At 34.9% G+C, this 16,208-nt stretch overlaps 1 protein-coding gene across 3 annotated transcripts in view; it reads right to left on the reverse strand.

Annotated features, from left to right (window-relative positions):
- Positions 1-14,869, reverse strand: part of LOC144978434 (uncharacterized) — a 127,085-nt gene extending 112,216 nt beyond the window's left edge. Inside the window, exons 1-3 of one of the 3 annotated variants that reach the window (XM_078924491.1) lie at positions 14,744-14,869; positions 13,428-13,631; positions 11,323-11,358 (exon numbers count right to left, since the gene is read on the reverse strand). In XM_078924491.1, the coding sequence (XP_078780617.1) occupies positions 11,323-11,358; positions 13,428-13,516 (125 nt within the window). In that variant the 5' untranslated portion in view covers positions 13,517-13,631; positions 14,744-14,869. Of the gene's footprint in view, positions 1-11,322; positions 11,359-13,427; positions 13,632-14,587 lie in introns of all 3 variants that reach the window. The other 2 variants (XM_078924493.1, XM_078924492.1) reach the window with 2 other exon arrangements.
- Between the last annotated feature and the right edge of the window lie 1,339 nt (positions 14,870-16,208).

A 16,208-nucleotide genomic window follows, 5' to 3' on the forward strand; every position in this document is an offset into this window, starting at 1 on the left:
TAATAATAATAATAATAATAATAATAATAATAATAATAATAATAATAATAATAATAATAATAATAATAATAATAACAACAACAATAACAATAACTAATAATAATAATAATAATAATAATAATAATAATAATAATAATAATAATAATAATAATAATTATTATTATTATTATTATTATTATTATTATTATTATTATTATTATTATTATTATTATTATTATTATTATTATTATTATTATCATTATTATTATTATTATTATTATTATTATTATTATTATTATTGCCAATGAAAATTCAAACAAGTTCTTGGGAATGCTGCGCGACCTCGGGAGCTCGCAGGAAAATTGTGAAAAATGTGACCTTTTGCCTCAAAATGGTATTGTGTTGGGGTGATCTCCATTTCGAAAAGCCAGGATTCCGGATTAAGCCGGAAACCTTGCCCCCAAGACCTCACCTACATTATTTCTTATCAAAACGAAGAGCACATAAGAAACGGCAGTCAAATTTTTATTTTTATTTTTCAAATTTAATTACATAATTTGAAGACATGAATATTTTTTCTTAAATAATGTCCAGATAAATTCTATTATTTATAAATGATAACCAAACAACATTCTCTGACTGAAAATTTTAAAATCGGAAATTGAGTGTGCCGTTTAACCCCTGTGTTCTTCAAATGTATTCTTTTTTACAATGACTAGTGGAGAGAGAACCCACAATATTTGCTGGGAAATAAATGCTATTACGAACAGGCAATCATCTACATCAATTATTATACAACTGTCTTGCGAAAATAAACATAGATCGAGATGAATCTTTTGAGCCACCAACGATCAAAATCGATCCGGTAATAAAGTCTGTAGATGCGCGCAAATGAATCTGGCATTAGGACGGCCAGATGGCGATTCCCATCAAAGGGTCGATCATTTTCATTCATGCCTTAGTAGTAGATTTTCTAACTTAAGTCAACGGGTGATGACAGTAAACACAACCAGGTGATGCATGAAAATATAAATAGATGATATAAAAAGGCATTTAAAAGAGACGTCATTGGTTAATAAGAGACGCACGTAAACCACTTAAAAACAAGTCGCCTTTTCAAGCATTTGGTGTCTCTTTACAAAATAAAAATATAATACAGGATGTCCTTATAGTCTATCTCTGATTTCAAACAATTATTATTCTTAAACCATTATAGATATTTTCATCTGTTTTCCGCCATCTTCTAGGCAGGAAAAAGTCGTACATTTTGTCCATTAGCCATATTATAGACCCACAGGCCTACATCACCAAATTTAGCAAAAACAACCTGAACAGACATCATTAATTTTATTTCTCCCTCCTAATTTTGGAATGGCATAAATAAGTGCGGCACAACGTGAATGAATGAAACAAAGTCGTCAAAGATAGCTGAAAAAGCTTTCAAAGCCCAGTTTAAAGAAAAACATTAAAGGAAAACGATTTTATTTAAATAGGATAATTTACAATTGCTGAGCTACAAAGTGAGAGATCGGTCAAAGTTCCGTCAACCAAGCGTTTATCGTCGCACTTCCGGAATAGAAATAGAGAAAAATGAGGTATTTTAAATTCATATTGATTTTGCTAAATTTGGCGATTTATTGTGGATCTATGGCTAATGGGCATAATCATGGCTTTTCCTTAGAAGATGGCGAAAAACAGATGTAAATATCTATAACGGTTTAACTCTCTACTTACCTGCAATTTTTCAAATTTTCTACAAAACGTCACACCCACCCAGCATAAAAATATATTTTTCTTACTGAAATAGAAAAGCAAGAAGTACATTCTATACATAAACGTGTTCAGCAAAATGAGATCTACAAAACAGTATCAAGTTACGTATAGCTATAATAAACATATTTCCTTGAAATATTGTGATGTACAAAGGAATCAGAAAGAAAAAATTGTTGGTTGCATCGTAACGAATGTGACGATTTCCCTGTGGTTGGTAAGGAGAGGGTTAAGAATAATAAATCTTTGAAATCAGGGAAAGACTTTATGGACACCCTGTGTAATTCTTTTTTTATTATTATTAATAAATACCAAAAAAAAAAAAAAGTCATTGAATGAATGAAGTAGACCTCGCTCGCTCTTGGTTATTGTTTTAAGACCGCCACTTGGGCGATTAATTTTCATATTGTCCCTCAAACAGTCCATAAACGTTAAAGAATATTCAAGTTTTGTATGTTGGCACGATTCATCTGGCGGGAAGAACAGATGAATATTTTACCTAAACACATAGCATTAATATAAAAACGCATGTACTTTGACAGGAGAGAGGGAGAGAGAGAGAGAGAGAGAGAGAGAGAGAGAAAGAGAGAAAGAGAGAAAGAGAGAGAGAGAGAGAGAGAGAGACTGGGGTAGGAGAGAGACTGGGGTAGGAGAGAGTCTGCGAGAGAGAGAGAATTTTAAAAATAAATATTTATATAAAAGACGGATCCCGGATACAAATCATACCAATATATATCTGACATCACTGTTCCCAAGTTTCCATCTGCACATATTTGATGCAGTTCTGCCATGTCCTGTTAACATGCGATTTGAGTAAACCCAATATTTCCTGGCATTGTAGAATGCAGGCATTCTTTTGGTGGGATATTTTATGATGTTGCCTCCTCTTGGTGTTTCCCTGTTACACATTGCTCTCCATTTCTCCTCCACACTGAAGCCTACCATTTTTGTTAGGTGGAAAGGTCTTCTCGATTTGAGCCTTGTTGTTGAAGGTGCTCCATTGTTATTATTTTTATAGGGGTGTTATCTGTGGCTTCATCAATTCTTGCATGCATCCTTTAATTAGCGTCCTGCCGTCTAAGACTTTACTATAAGCAGACTCTGCAGCAAACCCATCAGGTCGATGGTTTCGATTTTGCTTTATGGAATCTTATTTGACTAACACCCCCCCCCCCCCCCCCCCCCCGCCTTCTTTATATTGGTTCGTTTCAAATAGCCATCTGGGAGATTTTTTAATTTAAAAAAAAAAAGTTTTGTCGCTTCCTCGGATTGAAATCCTAATCATAATATGTTGAGCGGAAAAGGATGATGGGTTTAGAAGGGGAACATTACATCGCCTTTGACACCCCCCCCCCCCCCCCCCCCCCCCCCCCCCCCCCCCGACATCTCGTGATAATGTTGCGTACATTTATCTCGTATTGACGTAATGCAGATAATTTGTTTATCTAAGTAGTACGGTGTATCGTTACTTATTTCCATCTTGACTTACTTAGAGAGGGACTTAATTAATCCAATGTTGGACAGATTGTAAAAGCCGGACGACCCGACCCTGCTCTAAATAGTGAGCTTACATCACAAAATGAATAAATAATTTGTATCGTGCACTTCACTTAAATCCCATGACCCCATTTAATGCCCAGTGAGTGTTTATTTATGCCCAAAAAAAAAGTCCCAGGCTTGAGAGGGTTTTTTTTTTTTTTTTTTTTTAGCAAAACGAGGGTCACTTTAATCGATTGATATTTGAAGAACGATTTTTTTCTGGCCAAAATTTAAAATTCGTGTTTCTCCAGAGTATAGCAAAATAGCTGATGACACGACTGGTCAGGAATGCTCGGATTTGAAATCAATGAAACCTTTCTGGTGATAACATTTAAACCATTACTATGGGCAATGGTTAACCCTCTCCTTATCACCTACACCAAGATCGTCACATTTGTTACAATTTTCTTATTCAAATTCATTTTGTACATCACAAACTGAAGAATTATCCTTGTTTAATTAATAACAACATAAAGCTGTTTTCTAGCAAGATTGTTTGTTTTTTAAAAATCTATTTTGCTGTTGTGTAAGCCTGCTATTTTGGGAAAGTACTGGAAATGGTCGGTAAGGAAATAGTTAATGTCGACGTGTACAAATATGCAGGTCTGACATCCGAACACAATTATGGGCTTAGTTTAACACTGTTGTAATGGACAATATTTTGGGTCATTTTAAAAATGTTTCCATTACAACAATGCAAATTATAAGTGTACGTCGGTTAATATCGTGTAATCTTGTTAGCATGAATTGGCATTGCTTGTTGTGAGAAAATAGAATATAAAATGAATTGAAATGTATGCAACAGTAAAGAAGTGTGTGTGTGTGTGTGTGTGTGTGTGTGTGTGTGTGTGTGTCTGTGTCATCTGGACAAAGCGCTGAACGGGTTTGAATTGATTTCAATTTCCGAATTGACTATATAATGTGGTTTACCATGACCAATTATTATCGATTTGTGTCACCAATCCTGATTTAAAACAAAGATTACTCTGTTGATTGTAATGGCAAAGACGATGATGATGATGATGATAAAGATGATGATGGGTACCTAAGCACTTTCAGAATATCTGTTTCTGAGTATATTACAGTCTTTTCAGTACAAAAAGTTGAACATTTTATGCAACTAAAATGTTCCTGTTGACCAACTTTTTTCACGTCAAGGTGGGTATTAAGGTCTGCGCAAATGAATAGATATCTAAACCCGTATCATTTTGTCTTTCTTTCCTTACTTTTTTTTCTTCGAATTGCTTTGAAAAAAACAAACAAAAAAACAAAACAAAAAAAAAAACAAACAAAGTTTGCTCAGTTATTTAAATTACGTGGTTCAGCGGTATGGTCTTTGCTTTGAGTTTGAGGCGCTGCACTGCGGCTGAGGCCTGGATTATTCCAGTCATCCCTTGAAATGGACGCTAAAGACAAAGTTCCCCTTGGGCATGAATAAACGGAATTTTATTTATATATTTAGTTATTGGGTTTTTTTTTTTGTTTTTTTTTTGTTTTTTTTTTTTTTTTTTTTTGTTTTTTTTTTTAATTTTTTTTTTCAAATTTCAAATCTACTGTCGAAAACCAGAAAAACACCTGCTATTGCTAGGAGCAGAGAATGTGGGAGTTCAGTAAGCTGAGAGGCAGAGCACTCGCTTCAAAAAGGCAGGACCGGTACCGATAAATATTATATATTGAGGTCAAGGCGCCATGGGTCAAGTCCAAGAACAAATGAGGTATTTTAGATCTTCCCAAAATGGTGGTCTATATAAACCCCCTTCTCAATAAATATGTGTCTACAACACCGATTATTCATAATGATATTACGACAGAGTACATAAAGTTGATAATTGGTGCATTCCCATCTATCACGTACCTACCCCAACCATGTAATTTCTCCCCCAAGGGGCGTTGGGAGTCGAGAGGAGGCGTTGCCAAGTTTCTCATGAATATTCATTATGAGTTAAAAGGCCGAATCGGTACAGAAGTTAATATGTGGATGTAGATAGACGGACAAAATAATAAATTTAATTTACGGCGAAAATCTCGTGACTTAGTCATCGAGGCAAAACGTTTTCGGACAGAAAGAATTTATTTTATCCTACTGAGCAAACTGTGCATTAATAATCTTGCACAAAACATCGAGAAACCCTCGGCACGGCTAAATCTGAAAGTCTTCAGCGAAGAAGAACCTGGTGTTTCCCGACTTTCCTAGTGTAAGGTGCGAAACATGACGTAACTACAGTTCTTAAGTGAGCCATGGTGCGGAACCACACTCCCGCCTGTTTTCCCTTTTATAAAGTGATTGCACTTCGGTTTGAACACTCAGATGGTTTAGTGATTGTCATAATTGTCCACTGTTTAAAGTGTAAGCTCTTATCCATCGCTGCCGGTATCTGGTTTGTTTTTGTTTGTTTTTAAGAGTTTTACGGCGATGGCAACACAATTAAGTCATCCGGTCATATCAGCCCCAGTAAAAAGGAAGAAAATTGGATAGTAAAAACATTCAGATGTACTTGAGGAAAAAGTAAGACAAAGGAGAATGGTTCAAATAGGAAACAGATGTAATCCCAAGAGCACACTATCAGTGTACTTTGTGAATACCTAAAAATCTCACCCAGGCTACGACAAAAGGTCCCACTAAGAGGAATACACTCAAATGTTTACAAATCACATATTTAAAAAAATAATAATAACAGTATACACAACAGAGCGATGATTTACAAAGAAAAAAATATCATCTCCCAAAACTATGACTACATTCGACTGTTTCCTTCCCAGCTAAGGACTCCGCCCTGGGTCAGGACAAAACTAAGTAATCTCATTCCAAGACAAAAAAAAAAAAAAAAAAAAAAAACAAATAAAAAAAATAAAAAGACAGAAAGCAATTGGAAAACAGATACAGGGGAATAGAAGACACAGCAAGTATCTCCATGCCCACTATGGGAGGTCCGGAACCCCACCCAAGCTGCCGGTAGTGTCCCATGACCTAATACTTTATACAAAACATACGTTGCCGACATAGAGCATGGGTTTGTTTCTCGTTGTTTTAAAGTGTTTTGTAGCGTTTGCGACACATTTGGATCATATCAGAGCCAGTAAAAAGGAAGAAAATGGGAAAGGAAAGGCAAAGAATTCTAGAATAAAAAGCACCAAAGGAAGGGTATCGACGACAAAATTAATCAAATCTAAGATATTATAATATATAATAATTATCTTTTAATCGGTGCAAAATAAGTAACACTAATCTTTAAGTCAAATAACATTTAGATAGAGTGTCAATGTAATGAAAGTGATCTTTGTTGCACGAAATATTCCTCGCGACTGAACGTTTTCTGTTTGTAAGGTCATCAGAAATCGCAGATTCGGTTTTTTGTTTAGTTTGTCAGGTTTTGTTTGCTTTTTTCTTTTTCATTACTTTTTGTTGGGTATTTTTTTTTGTTTTTTTTTTTTTGGTCTTTTTTCTTCCTTTCATTTGCTTTTGTTAGGGTTTTTTTATTATTTTTTTTTTTTTTACTTTTGATCTACAGAGAAACCTTTCCATTGCCTCAATTTTGTGCTATACATTCCCAGCTCTTCAAAAGAAGCCACCTGTGTCTTGTATTTCAATGTATTTTTTTTTAATACTATGTTTATGTTATGGCTCTTTAAACGATTCACATTCATATTTTGATAGGTTGTATTCGATATTGACACTACATAATCTCTTTAGTTAACAATCGTTATCATGTAGTATGTCCGTGTCCCTTGAATACCACTGACAATTTAAAATAAGACGCAGACGTGTAGGTGTGTCAGCCAATATAATACAGTATATATCGCTCCTATTATATTGTTATCAATAGGTAAGGAAATCCTTATGTCGGTACATGCTACCATAAACTTATCGTTGAATTGCTATTGAATAGCAAAACACGCATACACACACACACATACACAGAGTGGACTAGATCTACAATCCACGCACACAAAACACACACACATAAAATACACAGAAGGCAGATTATAGCGATTTTACGGTCTCAGACAGCTATATGCGTAGGCCATTAAAAGCGATTTAAAAACTAATGCAGATAAGACTCTTCGCGGACACATATTTCACACTGAATACAATGGATTTTATGCTTTTAATCGTCATCAGCAGGTGAAGAGTACTTCTTCAGAACCATAAGGCCCATGGAGCCGGAGTTTAACCCGAAACGGTACTTATGACTGCTGTTTACGTCCATTACTCCAGCATCAGAAATATATATATATAAACGCGTTAAACGTCAGTGTTAAAAATTTCAGAAAGGACGATAGTCTATCGCAGAGTACCTTACGATAATTCGAACAGACCCAGCTACCCAATCACTAACAGTGAGGTCAGAAAGAAAGAGAAAAAAAAAAAACTATTCAACTTTTAAAAAGTGAGCATTTATATAGCAAAATCCACCAAACGTGGTCAAAGTCCCTTACAAGTCGTCCCTTGCCAACAGTAACACTGAACACGTAGGACTAGACATGACGCCTGTTAGCGATATCATATTTTTCTTTTTTTTTTTACCCGACAGAGACAAAGCTGTCAACCACCAAGTATTCATTTTAAACCCGAGTACGGTGAGGGAATGTAAGTAAATAGCCTTTCTCAAGGATTCAACTATGCGCCGCTCAGAGCGGGATTTGAACCTTGGACCTTACGGTTTGATGCGACGAGTGTCAGACCACAAGACCACATGGTGTAAATCCAGGATCGATTACGGTCCATTTGCTCGTGAGTCCAGAATTCTCTCTACCACATGATCCCAGTTGGTAAGATATCCAGAAAAACAGTCCCATAAACCACGCATACCTCAATCCTCTCCTTCTGTAGTGTCTTGGACAACGAATAATACGTCCTGATGCCTCCATCGGAATCCAAACCTGCGACCTCCCATTCCCGACCTCGGAGTTTTTCACTTGAACCAACTCTGACTACCCAATTTAGGATAAATCATATGCTTTTTACCGTGATGTTTTGAAAAAGGACATTTTCTTCTTTATACGCAAAACAATTTGGATTTTTTTTTTGTAATGGTTGGCCAGATGCTTTCTAGTGATATGTGGAATGAATGGGTTGGTTTGTGTTTGTTTTTAAGAGTTTTACAGCGCTTGCGACACACTAATGTAGGTCATTTCAGCGCCAGTAAAAAGAAAGAAAACGGGATAGTCAATTATTCTTGATTTACGATTGGAAGCACATGAGAAAAAGTCAGACATAGAGGAATAGCTCAAAATGGGAACAGATGTAGATTCTAAGAGTATTATATCAGTGTTCTTAGTTTGAGACCACCTAAAAATTCCATCCTGACACAAGCAGAGGATCCCACTAAGACTAGGAGGAATACACTCAAATGTTTACAAACGGTAATATATTAGAAACAAAAAAAAAAAAAAACAAATATATATATATATATATATATATATATATATATATATATATATATATATATATATATATATATATATATATATATATATATATATATATATATATATATATATATATATATATATATATATATATATTTGACTGTTTTCTTTACGGCCAAAGACTCTTGCGCAGAACAAATCAAGTAATCCCATCCCAAGACAAAGACCAAAAGCGACTCAGAAAACGGGTAAAGGGGGACAGAAAATACAGCAATGAATGAATGAATGAATAAATGAATACATGATGAATGAAAAGCTAATTCTATGACAACAAACGTTTCACTGTTAATTCACACGAATTTGCACCCCTTTGAGCTCATATAAATCGAAATAAAAACAACCCTATTCTGAAAGCCTGCAAGGTTGGAGCGGTGCAAGGTGTTTAACTTCACCAGCCTGTGACACCAGGCCCCAGTGATCAGAGAAGGCAATGAACTATAATTTTCTTTTAGCTTTAAAAATGAAACCTTTGTGACTGTCCCCTTCCTCCTTTCTCTTCGATCCCCCATTAAAAAATAGCCAACTAATCCATGGTTACCTTGAATGGTAACTTACTATAACTTTTTAAACCAAAAAATTATTTAAAAAAAAAAAAAATAAATAAATAAGGGGGGGGGGGGGGGGGGCTATCTTAAAAACAGAACCATTAGTGTTTGATTTTGAATAGAGCTCAAATTTCGAAGCAAAAACATAATAATGATCCCCAGTCCATCTACAAATAGCAGCCTTACATTATATCATATCATATTGTATACAGGTTATTTAGGCCAAATGTCTCTTGAATTCACATGTTTAAAAGGCTTCTATAATTCAGAACCAAAATCGATAATGCGGTTCTGCTTTGAAAATATTTTAATAAGTGTAAGAAAACTATTCCATAGTCCATAATCCAAAAGTAGCGAATTCATCATAGCATTATATGTCCCAAACAGGCCAAACGTAGCCAAATATGCACCTCCAGCTGAATTTAATCCATGTGGAACGAGACTTGATGCCTGTTAGGAGATACTACAATCTTTTTTCCCAACAGAGACAACGCTGTTAACAGTCATGTACTCATTTTACACCTGAGTACGGTGAAAGAATGTGAGTTAAAGAGTCTTTTCCAAAGACTCAACTATGCGCTGAGCGAGGCTTGAACCCAGGACCTTCCATCCTAAACTAAGTGTCATATCACAAGACCTCAAATGCCTTATTAAAAGTAAAAGGACTGACTGCTGCAGTACAGGCATTCAATATTTTGAAAGATACCACATCACATCTTGTGTCAGTCTAATGGAACCAGGTTGCTAGGCTGGTATTGACATTATCAGTTTGTCAAATGAATTTACGCAATATCTTAAACTTAGACATAATAATCAAGTTAATCTATGTGCCCCAAGGATTTAATTCCAGTACTAGAATATTTACAAAGACGTTATGGCCTATTTTTAACTCATTTTTGAGAAAAAATTCTATGTAGCAGTTACATTGATGATCTTTATTTACAGCGCTCAGCATATGTAAAAAATGATATATCACATGTTATCCATGTTTACCTCACTTCGTTTTAAAATATCCCCAAAATCATTAATAACACCTTCACAACAATTACAACATTTAAAGTTCATACTTGATTCACAATTTTGGCAAGTCTTCTAAGATTATTAACAAGGCCTCACAGTTTCTATGATAAATAAATTCCTGTAAGACGAGTGGCATGAATACGAATGATCCGTACATTTGTGGCTACCTTTCTGGCTGTAGATTATGGTCCACCTTTTTTTTAAAGAGAATTGAAATTATTTATATCAGGGCTTTGAAAACAGAACAATTTTGACCAAATGGCTACGTTATCAACTGTTCAATTCTTTAATCACCATCACAAGATCAACTAGTATTGATAGTTGTTCTTTAATTGTTATTAAGTCATTATTGTCATTGTTTTTAGGAGTGGATAACTTGGAGGCGACAGAGGACGGGCCTTCAATCTTTGTTTTCTTTCCTGCATAAGCAAAGATTTGAGATTTAGAAAATCTTTTGGTTGCAGCTTTGCCCTTACCCTTTTTTTTTTGTTTATAAATTAATCACCTCTGGTTCTCTATCAGCAGTTCTTCTGATTCAATGGTATTCTCCTTCATACTATCAACCATTAAATTTAGCAATTTTTTTGCAGTTTTCCATCCTTAATGGGAAATACAACACCACCAGTTAGGCAATATAAAAATTCTCAGAATTCGGCACAAGGGTTAATATATTGATTGGTCCAGAAATTCACTAAGTATTTCACTCCATCACAAAATATACATATCATAATTATAATCATAACACAAATTTGTAATCGTAAGAAACAATTTTCGTCAAAATTATACTACTTAGATCACCTCAGATGAACATGGATTTAATTGTAATATGAGGGTAAGCATCCGGTACGAGAGTTTCACAGCACAAGTGATTGTCTTGAGTCATATCCAGCCTTCTTTGGTGAATTTATAGGAGTGGCAACAAAATAATGATAAAATCAACAACAACAAACATCAACAACAATACTAACAACAACACAAAATATTGATGAGCTAATGGTGGATAATGCTATAAATAATAATAATAGTGTGTGACACTAACCTGTCAAATGTGTCATCGTGAGCGTAGGACAGATCACTGAGGAACGAAAAAAAAAAGGAAGAAAAATCAAAATGTGCTTACAAGCTGATTCAAATTGGTCAAAGTCATCTAAATAATATTGAAGGTACTAATTAAAATTTCTCATAAACAAGATAGCCCTATTCTTAGTATATTTGAACTTTTCTGTTGCTTGTCGACAATTCAAGCTGTCTTTGAGCTCTACAGCTTTGATTTCTACTACAGTCGATGCCGCTTAATCGCACATCCTAGGGAGTTTGGGTTAGTGTGTCGAATTAAGCGGAGTGTGCGATTAAGCGGAGAAGCTAATAATAGCATCTAATCCACAGCTGTCATGTGCAATTCATGTAGGACGTTTCCTTCTGGGTTTTCTACAGGCTTGGAAGCGTCATATTCAAGACAAAGCTTCATTAGTCATTAGAATGTTTGTTTCTTAATTTTTATTTATTTATTGCTTTTTGTTTGCTTTGTTTATCTCGTTTTCTTTGTGTGGCTGAACAGAGCTCAGTAGCTCCTGAGATTTCAGTTCACCACTAATGGGTATATACTTGTCCATTGTAAAGAGCTGATCAAATGCTTCGGCCGAAAAGTTGTGTGGAACGGGAACAGCATCGTTGACTTCATATGTCTGTTGGTTGTCACTGCAATCAAGGTGTAGCGATTAAGCAGAGATGGTGTGCGATTAAGCCGAGTGATTATAAAGAGTTTCGGGAATGTGTAGCGTATAAGTGGAGTGTGCAATTAACCGATGTGTGATTAAGCGGAGTGAACTGTATTAAAAGGGGCCTTATAAATTACCCTCAGCAGTCACAATATCAGAAATGCCAACATTACAAAATGCCAGATGGGGAATTTTAGATTAGTCAAACTCAAATCTGTCACACATTGACAACTAAGAACAAATTCAGTGGGTGCATAAAAGAAAAAGCAGGTAAGATTTAACCATAGCAGTAATGAGATATATACTTACAGTATAGTAACAGAGGACTATTTTGTTGAGTACGTGTTTGTTGCTGTTATATTTTTTTTCTTCACATTAATATGTAATCCTTGTATGATAATAACAAGAAATGAAGTGTGTAGTAAAGTGCCAGAAGAAAATCGAGAATAAAAACTTAACAGCGATGAGGATTCAAACCCACGACCCGCATGTTACAACATCTCCGCCTGGCCATGAGAGGGATGCTCTACAACTGACACCTTCCACCACTTGTACAATCATGTGATCCTGTTGCTATTGCCAATATCCAAGTCAAATGAATACTTGAAAATGAGGCACCATGTAACGTATAATATCAAACATAACCCATAGTGAATAGATTATATTTCTATGTCTTTCTATTTGTCATTTGTCACATTTATTGTTATTGAAATTCCCTTGTTTTGAGTTGGCAGGTCTGTAATATATTCATTATTTTACAATCTTCATCTGGACACCCCAAGGAAAGCGAAAGTGAGGCCGCCCCAAGGAGACTTGGAGATGTACCGTAGAGAGGGACCTAAAACACAGAGGTCTGTCCCTCAAGATGGCCCCAAGAATAGCTGCTGACAGGAACAAGTGGAGATCCCTTGCATCGCCTCAAGTGCCAGCAGGCCCGGAGAAGATTGAGTGAGTGAGTGAGCAGAAATAAAGCAATCAATAAAGATGAATCCTGAACAAATTATAACGATGCTGCTTCAATTTAATAGACCCTTAAATTATATAATGGTTAAAAGTTTTAACTGACGATAAGTCAGTTAAATCTCTGGATGTGAAAATTACTAAAGAGGCTGTCCAAATAACATCCATAATAATGTTACAAAATGTTTGTGCAACCAATTTCAGAATATGTGATTAACATCCTGGACCCTAATCTCCAAAAGTTACCAAGATTTTGGAAATGACACTGCGGAGGGTAGCCAACAGTGATTGGGTAACTGGGTCTGTAAGATTTAGGAGGCAAGCAATTTTTATTGTCCATTTCAATGTTAGTTCCTCTCTTTTGAAGCTTTCATTTATGAAGTTAAAGACAATTACTTTTTCTCATATATTTTTATTTTCTTTTAATAATTCAGATCAAAGCAACTTGTGACCTTCTTTTACTTACTGGTTGTTTCCTACTCCATTGTAATTGTAGCCTGGACTACGATAGTCGTAAACATTCATGCCTGCTTGGGATCCAACCAAACTGGGCATACTATAATGATCCAATAATTAGAACAAAAGCACTCCTCTAAATAGGATGTGTAGCAATCGGCAGAATCTATATTCCAGTCACTAAAGGATAAAATTGCTAGATCTTGTTAGTCACCTGAAATAAAAAGGAGGAAAAAAATTCAAAACAATAAAAAGTACATTATTAAAAACAACATAATTTAACATTTCTTAAAGACTGTTAGTTTTAGACTTAATTTCAAAGATTTTTGAATATCAGTCTGACATCATGATTTGTGGGGGTGTTAGCGTGTCGCTTCAGTTTTTTGGTTTGGCAGCAATGCCTGTCCGGGCTTTTCAGCTGACCAACTCCATCTTCATCCTACTTTTCTGTTACGATCCTCTTCCTTAGCCTTTGGTCAAAAAAGGCACACCCACAAGGTAGTGGGGATGTAACCCTAGTTACACTATATGACACGTTCAATAATCATTCATCAATTTATATATATATATATATATATATATATATATATATATATATATATATATATATATTGTTTATTGTTTTCTAATTTATTTTAAAATCAAATGTAGTTCTCTCCTCAAAAAAAAAAAGAACAACAACAATAACAACATCCACAACAACAATACAACTGCTTAAAAGCAGTGCAGTTAGAATTTGAACATTTCATTTAGGCCCTACAATCGAAAAGTTCAAATTTTTTAATCATAAAATTATAAAACGATTGTTAATTATGAAATTGTGGGAGGAAGAGTTACAAATGTGTCTGTGCCAAATGCAGTACAAATGCGACGTTCATTGCAGGATACAGAATTGAAACGTTTTAGTTTCATAATTCATCTAAACAACGAATTGCACCGATTACCAATCATTCATCACCACCATTGCACAATTGAAATCAAATCGTAACGTTGAAACATTTGGTGCTCGTAGATAGTCCTTTGAAAAGGTTGACAATTCAACAAATCTTTGAACCCTACTTGACACTTTCCCTCTCACCTGCCCTGGTCAAACGACCAAGGCGAAGTCACATTTCATTTATAACTCAATTCACTCGACAAGACCTCCGCCCTTAGCCTTATTTGTCTTACCTGTAAATGAAGATAAAGCTCCTGAAGAATGAAATATTTATTTATTACACACTGGTCAAAAAGGGTAGAAGATATATCGGCTTTAGACGTCACAAGCTTAACTTAACAATAACAAAATTCATAGAAGAAGAAGAGGAAGTGGACATATTTACCTACCTGTAGCCTGTAAACTAAACTGGTTCTTCCCTCGTCTTGATCTTCTGACTGCGACTGTGTTGTAAGTGGGGGGAGGTGTGTAATTCACAACCAGCAAAAAGGGGCGAGGTCGACTTGTTTTGGGCTGTTACAATAATCAATACACCTCCCCTTTAAAAGAAGGGTCTAAACAGTGATGACCAGACAATTATTTAGTGCATTTCTTCTTAAGGGAAAGATTAGTATGGTCTATGCACGCATGAAAGATGGTGTTATAAGACATAGGAGCTATATAATAACTAATCGTAATAAATAATACACAGATTTATGCGCACTTCGAGCAAAATTGCCTATATCGAGACAAATTAAATTGAAGGGAAATAACAGAGGAAATTAGATTGGCGTCGAAAAATAACCAGAATTGTTTTTCTTGACAGAAAATCTTTTAAATTGAAAACTAAATAGAGTTTAGACAAGTGTTGGGATTACTCACCTAAATTACTACCCAGGTAGAATTCGGAAAATAGAATTATTACCCGGGTACCCGCAATATCCTGTTACCGACAGGGTTGCCAGTTTGGCATTTTAAATGCCAGATTCCAAAAATCTGGCATTTTTGAAAACCGTTTGGCATTAGAAAAATCATTTGGCATTTGGCATTTTCATTTGGCATTTTCTTTTCTTGTATATTATACTTCAAATGACACCTTTTCTCGACCGTGGTGTAGTGGTTTAGCACTCCACTTAGTAGTCAGTAGGTAAAAAATTACCCCAACGGGAAATTTAGTATAATTTAAAAAAAAAAAGAAAAAAAAAGAAAAGAAAACACGCAAGCCACCAGGATATGATAGTAAATTGTCTATCAAAAGTGAGTAGTTTTCTTAGAGGGGGTGGGAGTCAACAGACTTTGGCATTTTTTTGAGTGTTTTGGCATTTTTTGAGTCTTCTCCTGGCATTTTGTTGAAAAATAATCTGGCAACCCTGGTTACCGAGATCATTTCACTCACAGTTGTCTCCGCCCCCTCTCATAGCGGCCTGCTGCTGATATGCGATACATTTTAAAAGTGTTTTTCGTCAAGAAAAAAATAAAAATAAATAAAACAAATAAAAAAGAAACGTGGGATAAATGAAATACCGTGAAAATTATAAAATAAAGCATATGATAAAAGAAATGTTATCAATGAGTTTGAATTATTTAAGAAACTATACCCTTATCATCTTGATTTTGTTTGCTCCACAAATAAAAAGGATGAACGTGATTCAATGAGGTAATGAAATCTTTGACATACTATGGAATGGAAACTGATTTTGAAACAAAGTAGTCAACGAACTTACGACAACGTCCTTTTCAAAATACATGATCGCATTTTGATCTATTTCAATCAAAACGTTTTGCATACCGTCTAGAGTTTATTAGACCTAATAATAATAATAATAATAATAATAATAATAATAATAATAATAATAATAATAATAATAATAATAA

This window comes from Berghia stephanieae, chromosome 8 (assembly GCF_034508935.2).
Source record: "Berghia stephanieae isolate SIO BIC M18660-M18661 chromosome 8, UCSD_Bste_1.3, whole genome shotgun sequence".
Taxonomy (NCBI): domain Eukaryota; kingdom Metazoa; phylum Mollusca; class Gastropoda; order Nudibranchia; family Aeolidiidae; genus Berghia; species Berghia stephanieae.